Source organism: Lacerta agilis, chromosome 2, assembly GCF_009819535.1.
Source record: "Lacerta agilis isolate rLacAgi1 chromosome 2, rLacAgi1.pri, whole genome shotgun sequence".
Taxonomy (NCBI): Eukaryota; Metazoa; Chordata; class Lepidosauria; order Squamata; family Lacertidae; genus Lacerta; species Lacerta agilis.
This window is the reverse complement of record NC_046313.1, coordinates 30,967,152-30,981,852: the sequence shown is the minus strand read 5'-3', so window position 1 is coordinate 30,981,852 and position 14,701 is coordinate 30,967,152. Positions and strand designations below refer to the sequence as shown.

Below are 14,701 nucleotides of genomic sequence, written 5' to 3'. Positions count from 1 at the left end.
TGGGTTTTCCATGGATTGTCATCTATTCCAATTTAGCACTAAAGAGCTGGGTTTTCTGGGGGAAAGCGGCAGGGAAAACAGACCACCGCTCAGAATCATGCCTAGAAAACACAGGGCGAGTGGAAGTGTATATGAGCCCCGTGTCTTGCTAATCAGAAATATTGTATTTTAGGAGAAATGGGCAGGAATTTTGTGAACTGCTTCATGGTCAATGTAAGGTTTTCAGTGGCTGCTCATGAGTAACCAGTCTGACGCTGAGGTTTCTGAAACTAGGTTTCATTATTGTGCAAATATGTACAGTGCAGCTATAAAAAAGACGTCCAGCTCATCCTTCGGCAGAGTCCGGGAATGACCCCTTCCGGTTCTTTGCCCAGCATAAAAGCCACAGGATGCGGAACCCCCACCTACCCCCTCTGCGTCTCTCCCCCCCCCCGGTGCAAGTGGGGAGACGGAAGAGGTGCCTCCCCTCCAGCCTCTGCTTGGTGCGCGGGCTCTCCTTCCCTGTCAGAGCCCTGACTCCTACTTCCCAGTCCCATCTCTCCCTCCCCACTAGAGGGATCACTGCGTTCCTCACTGGAGGAAGATGAATTGCTCAGCAGTTGGGGCAGGGGCTCGCGATACCGATAAAGCCCTGGCAACTCCTTGCCTGGAGGCGAGGGCAGCCCCCTGACAGTCGACTTATAGAATTTCACATGCTACATTTGCTCTTAGGTGGTGGCAACAGCCAGCACAGGAGTAACATGATAATTCTGTCTGCACCTGTTCATTGCCAGTTTCATTCTGTGTTCCAGGTCTTTCATAAGATCATCACCAGTGGGCACCAGAGGCTGCAGCCCCTCTTTGACTGCCTCCTTACTATCATTGTGAATGGTAAGCTGCCAGAGTGAACTGTATTGAAACACTTAGTTATGGAGATTTATGTTTAAATAAACAACCTCCCCACAAAAGAAACCAGCAGAGTTTCTCTTGACATCTGAAGGAACAGACAGCTGCTGGTATCCTGCAAAACAGATTGTTGGGTTTTGCCATGCGGTGGAGCTAACCTCCCCTCCCCTCCTCTGTGTCCCCTTAAATCAGCTTCATGGCGAGAGAAGAGGGAGGGGAAATTAAGTTGTGCAGCCAAAAGAGCTTGCGCTAGTAGAACTGTTTAGTTGGATGCCACCCAATATATGCAGATGTTATTTATGGAAATCTTCATTCTAGTTCCTTAAACTCAGTCGGAGAAGACCATTGTGAGTGCAACAGTTGGAAAGTGTTCATTGAGTTATTTTGTGCATTTTCCTTACTCTCGTTTGAGACACATCCTAGTTTGCGTCAATAAGCACTGAAGTAATTTTATATGGAGCTGAGGAAATGGCGCAATACAGTCTCCACTGCAGTAGATGGCATTGGCTTCCTTCGCTTAACAATATGCAGTGACTTAGAATCAAGATTTGTTTCATATTAAAGGAAACCTGTAGCATTTTTTTGGAGCTGCCTTTTCATAATTGATTTAATTTTTCTTTAGTAGCTCTTGCATTCTGCACCTTTGTTACAGGATTTTGTTCCAAATATATTAAACGTTTTAACAAATTTTAAAAAACACAAAAAGAGTATCTTAAAGGCTAAAGTAGTGTCTGATCAGATTTCATTTATTTTACAAGGCCCCATATGGAGCACTTATCTCCTAATTCTGAAGGTAACAGCTATGGAGCCCTGTGTAACAAGGCACTGCAGTTTGCCTTTCCCTTTATGGAACATACATAAAAACCCCTAAACTAGTTTTCGAGATATGAGGCAAACTTCAACAAAGTTTCCTGCTTCACCTTTTCCTAGAATTAGATGTAAACTTCTTTATTTTTATTTAAGGTTTTACATTGCTCCCTGTTACAACTGTGACCCAAACATCACAAAAGACTGAGTGAACTAGTAAATAGGCGCCTTCCCAAAACTCACCCCTACTGTGAAGCCTTTGGCTTAATCCTCATCCCCTGCAGTAATTTAGGATGTATAATAACATTTGTTCACATCCATCCTTTGCTGTCTTTACCTGCCTCATGTAGCTTCCCCATCTCTCTCTCTCTTTCTCTTTTTCTCTCAAAGTGCCATGTATGCTGAAGATAAGCAATCATAAAGGGAATTACTGTTACTGTAATTTTCTTTTCCCCTTCTTCCAGTATCTCCGTACTTGAAGTCTCTTTCCATGGTAGCTGCTAACAAATTGCTGCACTTGTTGGAAGCTTTTTCAACCACCTGGTTCCTCTTCTCCACTGTCCAGAACCACCACCTTGTCTTCTTTTTGCTGGAAGTTTTCAATAATATCATTCAATATCAGTTTGATGGTGAGTAGCTGCTAAACAAGAAGCTGGCCCCATACCCCTTTCTGATGACTTATGCCAAGAATGAAGAAAATGTGTTACTCTAATTATAGTAATAATAAAAAGCGTTGTCGTCCCCCACCCCACCCCCACCCCCCAGTGGTGACTAGACATTTTGTTTTGGCACCCACAACCCAGGTCCCAGAAGCCATTTGACTCCCAGCTTTTCTATCCCAGTTTCTAACACTGCGTTTGATCCATGTCACTATAGCTTCCATTTTATGCACTGGGGACTAAGGCTGAGAGCAGTGACTAGGCAAAAGTCTCACTAAGTTGGTAGCCAAACAAGAAAGCAAATTCAAGTCCAGATTCTTCATGCTGCTTAATAGGCTCCCACTTCCTTCTGCTCTGTTATTGATCTTAAGTAATTTCTTAGCATTGACAATTGGGTACCCTGTAGAAGTTTCTCCTGGGGAAATAACCCAAGCACTTATAGTCCTATTGCTGCTGACAATTCCATTTGCTCTTTATTGGACCAAAGACTTTGTGCTGCCCTAGATGATGTAGAGTAAGTGTCTTGGTAGGGAGTAAACAACTCAAGAACAGTGCTTTTGCTTTGTGGACTAAATTTTGTTCCTAGAGGTAAGATAGGAGAAAATAAGGAAAGATGTTCTTGATACAGGACTGTAAGTAGCATACAGCCTCCCAGGCTTATTTGTAGGGCTTTTTCACTCCCTGCACACTGCAAATAAAATTACTTAATCGTTTTTTTTCTCCCTTCTGCTGCTGTGATTTCCTAGGCAATTCCAACTTGGTCTATGCCATTATCCGCAAGCGAAATGTGTTCCATCAGCTGGCCAATCTGCCTACCGACTTGCAGTCCATCCAGAGAGCTTTGCAGCGCAAAAAGAAAGCTCCTGAACCTATATCTCGCACCAACTCTCAGGACGGAGTGTCCATGGAAGGGTCTCGACCCGCTGCACCTGCTGAGCCTGGAACACTAAAGACCAGCTTGGTAGCAACTCCAGGTCAGTCTAACTTTTATTATTGTTGTTGTTCAGTCGTTCAGTCGTGTCCTACTCTTCATGACCCCATAGACCAGAGCACGCCAGGCATGCCTATCTTTCACTGCCTCTCGCAGTTTAGCCAAACTCATGTCAGTCGCTTCGAGAACACTGTATTTATTATTGTATAGTTGCTTAAATAAAGTGTAAGTTAAATTCAAGATGATGAATTGGATCAATCTTTGATATCTTTCCTGATGATGCAGATAATTTAGGGCAGGAGTGGCCCACTTCCAAGAGACTGCTATCTACTCACAGAGTTAAAAACTGGCAGTGATCTACCCCCGTTTTTTAGGGGTTCAGGTAAAAGGTTTTTTTAGGGAGAAAAGCCCCATTTTGGGGGGTGCAAGGCAATAATGTTGAGCTTTTTTTAGGGGAGGCAAAGTTGTTGAGCTTCTTTGGGGGGAGCCAGTGATCTACCAGTGATCTACCACAGACGTCCAGTGATCTGCTAGTAGATCATGATCTACCTGTTGGACATGCCTGATTTAGGGAAAGAACTTAAGCTCCATGTTATAAAATGGCTTTGTCAGCCAGGATATTTTCATAGAACCATTGCCAGGATATTGTCAGCCAGGGTATTGCCATAGAACCCTCATTTGAACCGGGCTGTTTTGTAGCTACCCACGAATGATCAGATGTTCACTTCTTGGTTTCCTAGTCCCTAAGCTTAATTCAATTGTTGGGGAACTTGCCTCCCCCCTCCCCCATCGTAGTTCTCCTTTTTCTAGAAAGAGGTGCTTTCAGCTCTGGAAAGAGTGATGGGAAATTATCTAACAAGATTTATGTAACATTAAAATTACCGATAAAATCAGATGTTAGCCTTAAAATTTTCAAAACAAAACCAACGTTTTAAAAATATACTTTATAAAATATGATTGCATGTTAAAACAAATGTCAAATTTACATGTCTTGATATGTTGGTTTAAACATAAGCAAGAAAAATGTACTTAACAGAAAGGCAAGTACTGGGAGTTGCATCATTTCGTCTAAGTTATATTGTTGACCTCCTCCGAGCCTTGCTTGGTTTCCTCTAAATGCTGTCTTCCAAATTCAGCTATTGACAAGCTCACCGAGAAAGCCCAGGTGTCTGAGGATGGGACGATGCGCTCCCTGGAGCCAGAGTCTGCGCAGTCTGCAGCACAAGGCAGCCCCCCTGGCGTTATCAGTGATACAGAATCTTGGAGTGGGGTATGGCTACATGTTGCTCTTGTGCTTGGACACATTCTGATTATTATTGTCTAAACTTGCATACCTAGTAGTTGTAATGCAGGTACTGAATAACGGTGTCTAGGGTAGGGGTTCTCAAACTATGGTCCTACAACCATGAGCTTCATTCAGATGGTGTCTACAGATTTGCGGTTGAAGAGGAGAGACTACACATTCCATCTTCTTAAACATTCTTAATGATATTTAATGGTATTGTTGTTGCACCTGTTATTTCTTATATTGTATTTTATTGTACAAGAAAAAGCGGTGGACTCTCCTTTGTGGAGTTTTTAAAGCAGAGGTTGGATGGCCATTGATCATGGATGATCTAGTTGAGATGCCTGCATTGCAGGGGATTTTACTAGATGACCCTTGGGGGTACCTTCCAACTCTTATCATTCTATGATTGCATTATAATTTGAATTCCATAGAATTAAAATTTTAATACTGCTTATAAGAAATAAAAGAAACAATGAAAACACCATTAAGAAAACCATACAGCATCTAGCATAGCACATTACAATTTCTATGGCAGGCAGAAAAATCATTAAGTGGTCCATTAAGTCTCAGAAGGAGGAGTTCGGGATCCACTGATCTAGTGCTATCCTTGATGCAGTTTAAGGACACTGTTGCCCTTGGCATTAAATCCACTAAAGCACATTTGGTAAAGTGTTTGTGTGTGTGTGTGTGTGTGTGTATAGAAAACGAAGTGATCTAAAATGGGTTTCTTACATATTGCAGTTAGGAGTCTGCCTTTTTCTCATCTACAGAGAAGTTGGTGGCATTTCAGATCCATACTTTAAACCCGAGTAATTCTTTTATCAGCAGGACAAATCTAGCAAGTATCTCTGTTTGACACATTGCTGTGTAGATCGAATAGAATTATGCTGCAATAACCTCTTAAAATGTCAGTTTTGTGGACATTTGCTGATGGCGGGGTTAAGGTTCTCATGCTCTGGGGATGGGGGAGGGCATGAGCAGGGGCCCCAAACAGGTATTTTCATGCATTTATTTGTGGAAACTTTATTGGGGGTGTCCGTGAGTCTACATACCATAAAGTTAATGTGACTGTAAATAATGCTGGATCGTGTTATCACTTTATGGCGACAATAAATAAATCCTGGAGGCAAAAAAGATAGAGACTCAGATCATCTTGTACCTTGTTTGCTTCCAGATAAGCAGCATTACACTTCTGTTGGTTTAGAGCTCAGTGAAGTGTTTCCACAGATGAATGGTATCAGTGAGGAGTTTTTGCAACTGCCCACTTAGACGTACTTGGAAGTGGATGCTACACTACAGCTTTGTCCTGCAGAGGTGCTTTTATTGGGGCTTAAATGTAGAGTGGCCTTATGTCCAGCACAAAGGCCCTACGACCACACAGGAAATGATATGAGCTGAAGGTCTCCTAGTAACAAATTTGGTTCAGTATAGTCAGTGAACATCCATGATGCATGTTAAGACACAGCTGCTAGATTTCTTGACCTTAGAGGTGAAGAATACAAGCCCCTAGTCAAGAGAGGTGGGGGCTGAATGCATCCACAGTCCCACTGCTTACACAATCTAAGGCAGAAAGTGGGGATTCTGTGCCAGCTCACAGATTGGCACTGAGAAGAGGCCTGGATTGGGCCCGTTTCTGTAACAGGAGCAGGGCTGGCTCAGGATCCAGTGGATCCTGTGCCAGCTCAGCTTTCTCCCCCTACCCATCCACTCCATGCCCTGTTTCTAGAATTTCTGCTGGCTTCCGCTTGTAGGAATACCACAAGCAATAGATCCTGCTCACAGTTTGGGGGAGTACACTGCTTGCTGGTTGAGCTCCTCCTCTGGCAGAGGCCAGCAGATTTTTGCAGGCCTGGGTGGAGGGTCCTCTCTACCTCATCCAAACCCTCTTCAGCACAGCAAATCAGGGGCATAGATTGCTTTGCCCATTTGGAATGGTTAACCTCCAAACAAGAAACTGCAGTAAACTGCAGTAAAAAAAAAAACCCAGAATGAATGAAAAGGAATATGTTGGGGAAATTTGCACCCCCCCAGTCTTTCTCATGTACTGCACTTTTCATACTAAGTAATATTTGCATTAGTCAGGCAGCAGTGTGGTGCAGATAAGTTGGTAAGCGATATGGTTGTGTCCCTTTTCCTCAGGAATCATCGCAGCCCCGGCGAGATCGACGGCGTCTGTCCAGTGCATCCTCAGTTGGGCAGTGGAATCCAACTCCTGAATGGGTGAGAGGGGGCTGTGCTCCATGATTCCTTTTCCTCGCACTCCCTGTTGATTCAGCAGGAGCTGAACTGGGGCTGCTCCTAGTCAGTTAAAGTAAACAGGCGGTGATTAAGTAAAATGCTATGTGCATTAGAGCAGATGCCCACCCTGAGTCCTTTTTACAGCAAACATGATGCAATTGGGGGGGGTGCTTGTTCCAAAGTGATGAAGCAGCATTCTACTGCCGCCTGGACCTGAGCAGAGAGGCACTGCAAAGAACAGCAAGCAGGTGCTACACTTTTCATCCCTCATTAGGGATCACTATAGTTTCTGGTCCTGCTCCATTGCTCCCTTCATTGCTTAATGAAGCAGGAATTATAATGAACTTGGCGCACTACATGCGATAAAAAGCTTTTAATATCAAAATTATTAATAGTTAATCAGTCTTTCTTAGTTTTAAGTATACGTGATTCTGTCTGTGGAAGGGTGGGGTTGCTGCGTGTTCTTTCTAAATGACAAGAGGATTTATCCCTGTGGTGGCCTGTGGCTTTCTCTGTCTCCGTAGCGACAGAGTACAATGCTACCTTGTTTTTCGAACTCAATCCGTTCTGGAAGTCCATTTGACTTCCAAAACATTCGAAAACCAAGGCATGGCTTCTGATTGGCTTCGGAAACAATGCCAACAGCAAAAACGGACGTTCGGCTTCCGAAAAACATTTGCAAACCGGAACACTTACTTCTGGGTTTGCAGCGTTCAGGAGCCAATTTGTTCATCAACTAAGCCGTTTGGGAACCAAGGTACCACTGTACTCTTCTTTCAGAAACCTACAATGTTCAGAGCTTGTGTGGTTATGTTTGAAGACTTAATTCTCTTATAGAAAATAATTAATACAAGCATTCACAGAACCCCTGCCTATGTTCTTGTGTTGTAGAGAGGGGAGGGGGGACTTGGAAGTTCCTTTTGTAGGTGCATACTCTAATGTTCCTACTGTTCCTGTTAAGGACAACCTAGTTTGATATACTTGACATATTCTACATGAATATGTTCATCTGTATGCTCTCTGAGCATCACTGATTTTATCTTCTACTCCTTTTCTTTGTAGGTCGTATCTTGGAAGTCAAAGCTGCCCCTACAGACAATCATGCGGCTGTTACAGGTCTTGGTCCCCCAGGTAGAGAAGATTTGCATTGACAAGTAAGTGTCTATGGTCCTTTGAATATTTGGGGGTGGGGGTGGGGGCAGAGGGGAGTTATAAGTGATATGACTAATAAAGATGTCATTACTGTGATGATCAGGACCTGCCCTCTGCTCACTTTTCTATAGGAGTTTGGATAATATCAAATTTGGCAATAATAAGCCAAAGTACCCGGAAAATGCAGTCCGAAACATCAGAGAGAAGTCTGTCTTTATTGACTCAGTGTATGGGGCTCTGCACTTGTGCAAAGCCCAGTTCTGAGGCTATCCAAGAGATCTATTACGAGCTTGCCCATGCAAACCTTCCCCTCAAGAGTTTGTTGTTGTTGTTGTTTACCTAATGCATAGCAGGAACATCATCTTACTAAATTCTTTTAACTGTGGTAAAACAATAAATTTCACTTGTTCATCACCTTATGCAGGTCTTAACGTGAATTGCAGTGAGAGATACAGTTCAAATACAAACTTTCCATTAAAAAAAATACTAACACAACAACAAACTCTAAAGGTAATCATACACTATGGTTCAGATGATAATAAGAAATACTACACCCACAATAACATAAGCACGGTCACCATTAAAATTAGCCAGCAGCAACTCAAGGATGTTCTCTGAAGATCTCTGAAACTGATCTTCTCCTTGAATAGAGAGCATGATTTCCCCACCTCTGTTTATCTTCTCTAGTGCAAAGTTTGAGAAGGAGTACGGATCCCACATTTGCATTTTCTTAGGGCCTTTTGATTCCATACCCCAATGAATTGCTTGAGGGGGTGATTTAAGAAGTGCAAAGCATTATGGGGCTGGCTCCCTACAGCTGCAGGATCTGATGGTTAACTGGTTTCTGAAGAAGTGTGCATGCACACGAAAGCTCAAACCAAGAACAAACTTAGTTGGTCTCCAAGGTGCTACTGGAAGGATTTTTTTATTTTTTATTTTGTTTTGGTTTCCCTAAGAAAGGCAATAAATTGCAGCATGATAACAATTCCAGATAACACTTTACACAGGAGCAATTTTGAACTCTTATTATTGCACTGATAACATACATTGTTGAAACTATGGACTCAGCTAGATTGGTAAAGAAAAAGTGACTTACCGGTATATGCGTTGTATGTGCAATATAACATTGTGCCACCAGGTGGTGACATGGCAGTCCCGTTTTTCTCTACCTGTTTCCCCTGTTTAAATTTATAACGCTTTAAATTGAAACGCTTATTTGATGTGTCTAGATCCAGCCTGAATCTGGCTGATATCTCATGCATAATCTGTAATGTTAACTGTGCAATGTTCCTTATTCAAAGAGATAATATCCTATCAACAAATGTTGAGTTAGTAAACATAAGCATTATGGTCCTAATCAATTTTTGTAATAAGCAAGTCTCCATCACCTCATTAACAATCAGAAAAAAGATACCTGTAAATGTGTGGGTAAAACTCTTCGGTGTTCTTTGTCCTAACTGAAGATATTTATTAGCAAAGTTGACATTCTTCACTGGACCAGAACTGCATGTCACCTTGGAGCTTTTTGTTTTGCGGCTCCCAATTTGTAAAATGAGCCACGGGGTCTAGTTTTAGACTGGAACTGCAAGGGGTGTGGGTGGAGTGGGAGACTAAGACTTTCCCCATGTGCTGAGGCCCCCATTTAGATCACCCTCATACCTGAGTGGCTGTTAGCTGTGGAGGGGGAGCTTGTTCACTTTATTTTTTTTAACCCACAAGTTGAACTTTCTGTTGGTAATAGCTGCTCCAGAGGAGCAATCTAGATCACAGCTGTAGGAAGGGTTGTACCTTCACCCCCCTGTGCCTGACCTCAACTGGAAATGTGTGGTTGCTTTTACAAAAAAAGGACATTGTCTTGGACCTCCAGACACAGAGCTCCAGAGTTGTATGTAATTTAGCCCCTTAGTGTATTGTAAAAACAAGCTTGACCCCAATACACTTGTATCTTTTGGAAGGAAATAACTGGACACTTCAGTATGTTCTGCAGGGAATTCTTGGCAGTTTTAGAGAATTTCTAATGCTCTTTCATCTTGCCCTTGTCCGTGGAACTTGAGTGCACATCAGTAAAAGGCAACTCTGTGGGTCAGGTTTATTCTACTGTAGCATCCATTTAAGTGTTCTCTCGTTTTTTCCAGGGGCCTCACAGATGAGTCTGAGATTCTGAAGTTCTTGCAGCATGGCACATTGGTGGGCCTGCTTCCTGTTCCTCATCCCATCCTGATCCGCAAATACCAGGCTAACTGTGGCACTGCTATGTGGTTCCGCACTTACATGTGGGGAGTTATTTATTTGAGGTAAGTCGGCCCCAAACAACCCAAATTCATTTTCTTCACTGATAGCATGTTGCTGAAGAGTGGCCTGCCTTGTTTTCAGTTAAGTGGTTGGTACTAAAGGCTGCCTTCATAACCATGAGCTGGAGTTACGTTGTGAATTTTAAATTTTGCACAAAATAATGGATGCCAAGCCTGTCATGAGCCATGTTGCTAGGTTCTGTACAGAGAATGACATTTCGTTTTCAGTACGATCACTTTGAAGTGTAATCAGGGTTTTATCGGCACCTGAGAGTAACGTCCATTTAGTATTGAGCTGGGCTTAGAATTTGAAAACAAAACGACAATTTAAAATGATGTTTAGATATTGGAAATAAAAAGGGAGAACAATTATTCATCAGATGCACTAAATATACTATGGAGAGCATGGGATTAAGATACAGGAAAGTAAATTTAAGAGAAAATCCATAATGGGTCATGTTACCTTGGGGAGATGGAAAAAATCCTCTTCATAATAAGCATCTATTCAGCCCTAGGCATCTATTCAACTTTCGGTTCTGAACCTTTCAGAAATGCTGCCATTTCATTTTTTGGATCTTTCACCCTCAGGCATGGGTGCTGGACCTGCGTGTATATTTCCCCTTCTCAGCTAAAGATGGATAATTTCAGGATTTAAACAATATATTAAAACACAGGTTGCCCATCCTAGTGGTATGGAATAGTTTAATAATACTGCCATGAATGAACTTGCAGTTGCTATAACAATATCGGTAAGAAAACGGTAGACAGTTTATTATAATGTAGAAGTTATTATCTCCACCCTGCCTGGGTGAAGATAATTGTTCCAGTGTAACTTTCTGCAGGCATGGACATGGTGACAAGTAAATCTTTTCACAGTTTCTTGTACTTGCAGTTTCTCTGTTATATAGAATACAAGTGGATCTGCGGGGTTGAAGCAACATAGGAAGGGTATACTTTTAGCCAGCTGCAGTGAGTTTACACTGTATAAACAAGTTGTTTTTGTTTGGATGATCTGCTCCACTTTGATTTGTTAACATTTTTCTTGAGTGTGGGTGTGGAGTTTTTTAAGGGTGGGGGGCCTTGAGGAGAAAGAGTTACGAAGCCTCACTGCTACTGGTCTTCCACAGTTGTGTTTTGTAAAAGAAAATCTTTGGCATCTTCATTTTAGAAGGATCAGAAAGCAGGTGGATGTTAAATACTTTTATACGTCTGAGACTCCGGAGAGTTGCTTCCAGTCTGAGTAGAGCAGAAAAATAATGAAGAAATAGTTGGGGAACGACATGTGACTGAGCATCACAAACAGTGTGGCCCTCAGCAACTTGTGTCTGTTGACCTCATGCGGTTGCAAATCTGTTAAAGTTTTGTGAACATTGTAACTATCCTAGATGGGAAAATGCCGGGATTTACCTAATAAAACAAACTTCTGTTTCTCTTCAGGAATGTGGATCCCCCTATCTGGTATGACACGGATGTAAAGCTGTTTGAAATTCAGCGAGTCTAAGGAGTGGGGAAGAGAGGGAGGAACTTGCCTCTGTTGAGAGGGAAACACTGGAAACAAGGATCTTGCTGTGCGCTTCTTCATCACAGCTCTTCCTTCATTTCACTGCCTGCTGAGTGATCCAAAGGACAATCACCTCCATTTACTGACCTGCCACTTTAAAGCTGAGGACCCCCCCCCCCCCACTCTAAAAATCTTCCCTCACCCCCAGCTCCCAGGGAACTTTGATGGAAGAATGTGCAAGGAAAGCTTTGGTTGGTTGCACTGAAAACCAACCCATATATCATCATGCTGTTCTTCTGCTTCTGGGTGGGGTTCTGAACCTGACTAGCTGGAGAAGCGATCTTTTCATTCCCTGGTCAGATTCAGCCTTTAAATTTAAAATATGCTGAATGTAAAGAGTTATATGAAACTGGACCAATGAAGGAAGAAGTGCTACCGCAGAAGGTAGCTCTGTGGTTTCCCCCCCAAAGAATGTATCCTACCACCACTTCTGTGTATCCCACCTTGCTGGTGTTTTGCTTTATTGTAACTACCCAGGGTGGAGTAGTAGCTTTTATTAGGTGGCTGTGGGGTTCTATTTATTTAAGTCACTTCAGGTAAATCTTCTGGGTCTGGTCGTTTCTTTCCTGTCACTGAAAATGTGCTTAACTACTTTGTACTGGTGCTGTAATGTAGCATCCAAATTCCTCTTCCCGAGTCCTTCCTCCCTTTTAATGGTGGATGTACGTCTAAGATGCATCACACTGTGTTTGTTGCAGGAATTGTTTCTGGGAAAGCTGTTCTGACGTGGGACTTGTGGCGAGAGGGTGGGAGCGGGTGGACCCATGCTCTTTTTCAGGGATTTAGAGAATCATTTTGTTGTGTTTAATGATAACTGTAGGCAGTAACACTGCTAGAATGAAGTTTAATTATTTAAGAAGCTGCGCTGTGTGGCTTCTGTTCTGGGTTGCTTAAGCTAGATTTATAGATTCAAAGTTAGGGGGGGGGGAGAAATGGGAATTTCTCCCTAGCAGAATTCATGAGGGACTGGCAAAGGCTGGTCAATAGACCACATGCCTTTGGAATGTGTCTCTGAGGAATCAACATGAATTTGAAAAGTGTTCTTACAGAGGAATGTGAGTTTTCTATTTTCAGAATTTGAGATTTATGCTTAGACCTGGGTTAGCTAACATGAGTTAAATTAGTTTTGTATCTTACGATGCAAGCCAACACCCCCTTGCAAATATTGTCGTGGAATGACAGGTCCATTTCTGACTGATCACCACTTGAGTCTAAGATTCTTCAGACTCCCCAGAAGGTTCTCAAAGGGTCCTGGGGGCACCACCAGTTTGGAATCACAGTTTTTGTTCACTATGAGTAGTTCTTGCTCACTTATAGGGAATGAGAGATGTGTTCTGCAGTCATCACCTCTCTGCTAGCTTTCACCTGACCCTTAACTGGAAGTTCTGCAATTAGGAGGCCATTTTGCTGGGTTGTGTTTTTTTTAAACTTACAGATTGCTTTTCTCAAACTTCCAGGTTGTTAAATATTTGCAACTGATGTCATAGAAATGTATGGCTACATCTGCAGAATATAGTACCAATGTGATATGATTATTTGGCTCAAGAACAGAATGTATATTTTAGGTTATACTAAACAGGATAGGTTAGGGTAGGCTATCCTGGACAGAATTGGCAAATTCTAGGTTTTATCTGGAGCTTATTCTAAATATTTAGAAGATGAAAACAGATGAAGAATTTAAAGGACAAATATCCTTTATCTCACTCCTTTCTTATTGGCAAAACTAATTATTCATTTCACCTTCCACCTCCACTGGCAGACTGAAGTTCATACTTTTCCCTGGAATGTCTTCAATTTCTCAAATGTGATTTTGTAGTGCTCTGACAAGGGTCTGGCTGAGTGTGTCACATTTGCTGTCTGTACCAGACACTGATCTGTCTCATTTCCTTTCACACACAGACGCTTTTGTGAGCACCCCATCTTTTTATTTTGTGTTAATGTGGTTTGTTCCTTGTGAATTTATCTTGACTTTTGCATTTGTTGGTGTTGCAGGTCTGCTCTTTGTTCCATGAAAAATCAGAGTTGCACTGTAAACTATTTGCTTTACATATAGAGATAAAATTATCTTAAAACACCGCAATGGGCTTTCCTGTGTGTCTGTATCTCCAGAAGGTTTATGAGCTTGTTTGGTACTGTTTGATTTATGATGATCTGGCGTCCTTTGCAACATGTAACTTTCCATTAAAGGCATGGCTGCACAGGAGTTCCCGATTTAACACGACTGCTAAACTGGAAGCAGCACCTGGAGAGAGATGGCACAGATAAGTTCAGAGCATTTGCACAGCTCCTTGCATCGATCAACAGAAAGCCGTAGGGTGAATGTAGGCTCCAACTGGGTGCCATATTTATTCAAGGATTTTTAAACTGCTTCCCAACAAATGTTTCTGAAGCAGTGTTCAACAGAAATCTATTTTAAAAATTCATAAGCAATGAAATATATACAACTGTTTTTTAAAGCTTATCTTTAAAATGTCAAACTGCAAAATTCTGTGTAATATCCATTATGAAATGGCTGGGTCATTTTGACTTTCTTAAAAAGATAAGTGTTCAGTAGCTGCTAAAAGTAAAGATGCTAAGGATGTGTCTGTTCAGTGGGAAGCTGATTACTTAGAGCTACAGCCACAACACTAAAGACCTGCTTCCCAAGTTGAGATCAAATGTTCTTCTGGGATATTCAGAACCCCATCAGAGGAATGCAATTGCTGAGCAAGGATATACGTGGCAAGGTTATCCTTCAGGTAACCTGGGCCCAAGTTGCATAGGGCTTTAAACACTGAAACCAAACTCTTGAACTGAGCCCTATAGCATTTTGGCAGTCAGTGCAGTTCTCTCAGCGGAGGTGCTGTATGCTGTTGGGAAGATGTTGCAGTTAACAGCCTGATTGCTGCA

The 14,701-nt window shown here is 42.2% G+C and overlaps 1 protein-coding gene across 2 annotated transcripts in view; it reads left to right on the top strand.

Annotated features, from left to right (window-relative positions):
* The window catches only part of HID1 (HID1 domain containing), a 46,231-nt gene extending 32,344 nt beyond the window's left edge, over nucleotides 1-13,887 (top strand). For both annotated transcript variants that reach the window (XM_033139266.1, XM_033139265.1), the window contains 8 exons: nucleotides 792-870; nucleotides 2,157-2,321; nucleotides 3,098-3,325; nucleotides 4,419-4,552; nucleotides 6,710-6,790; nucleotides 7,871-7,962; nucleotides 10,096-10,254; nucleotides 11,689-13,887. In XM_033139266.1, the coding sequence (XP_032995157.1) occupies nucleotides 792-870; nucleotides 2,157-2,321; nucleotides 3,098-3,325; nucleotides 4,419-4,552; nucleotides 6,710-6,790; nucleotides 7,871-7,962; nucleotides 10,096-10,254; nucleotides 11,689-11,752 (1,002 nt within the window). In that variant the 3' untranslated portion in view covers nucleotides 11,753-13,887. The remainder of the gene's footprint in view (nucleotides 1-791; nucleotides 871-2,156; nucleotides 2,322-3,097; nucleotides 3,326-4,418; nucleotides 4,553-6,709; nucleotides 6,791-7,870; nucleotides 7,963-10,095; nucleotides 10,255-11,688) is intronic.
* The last annotated feature ends 814 nt before the right edge of the window (nucleotides 13,888-14,701 follow it).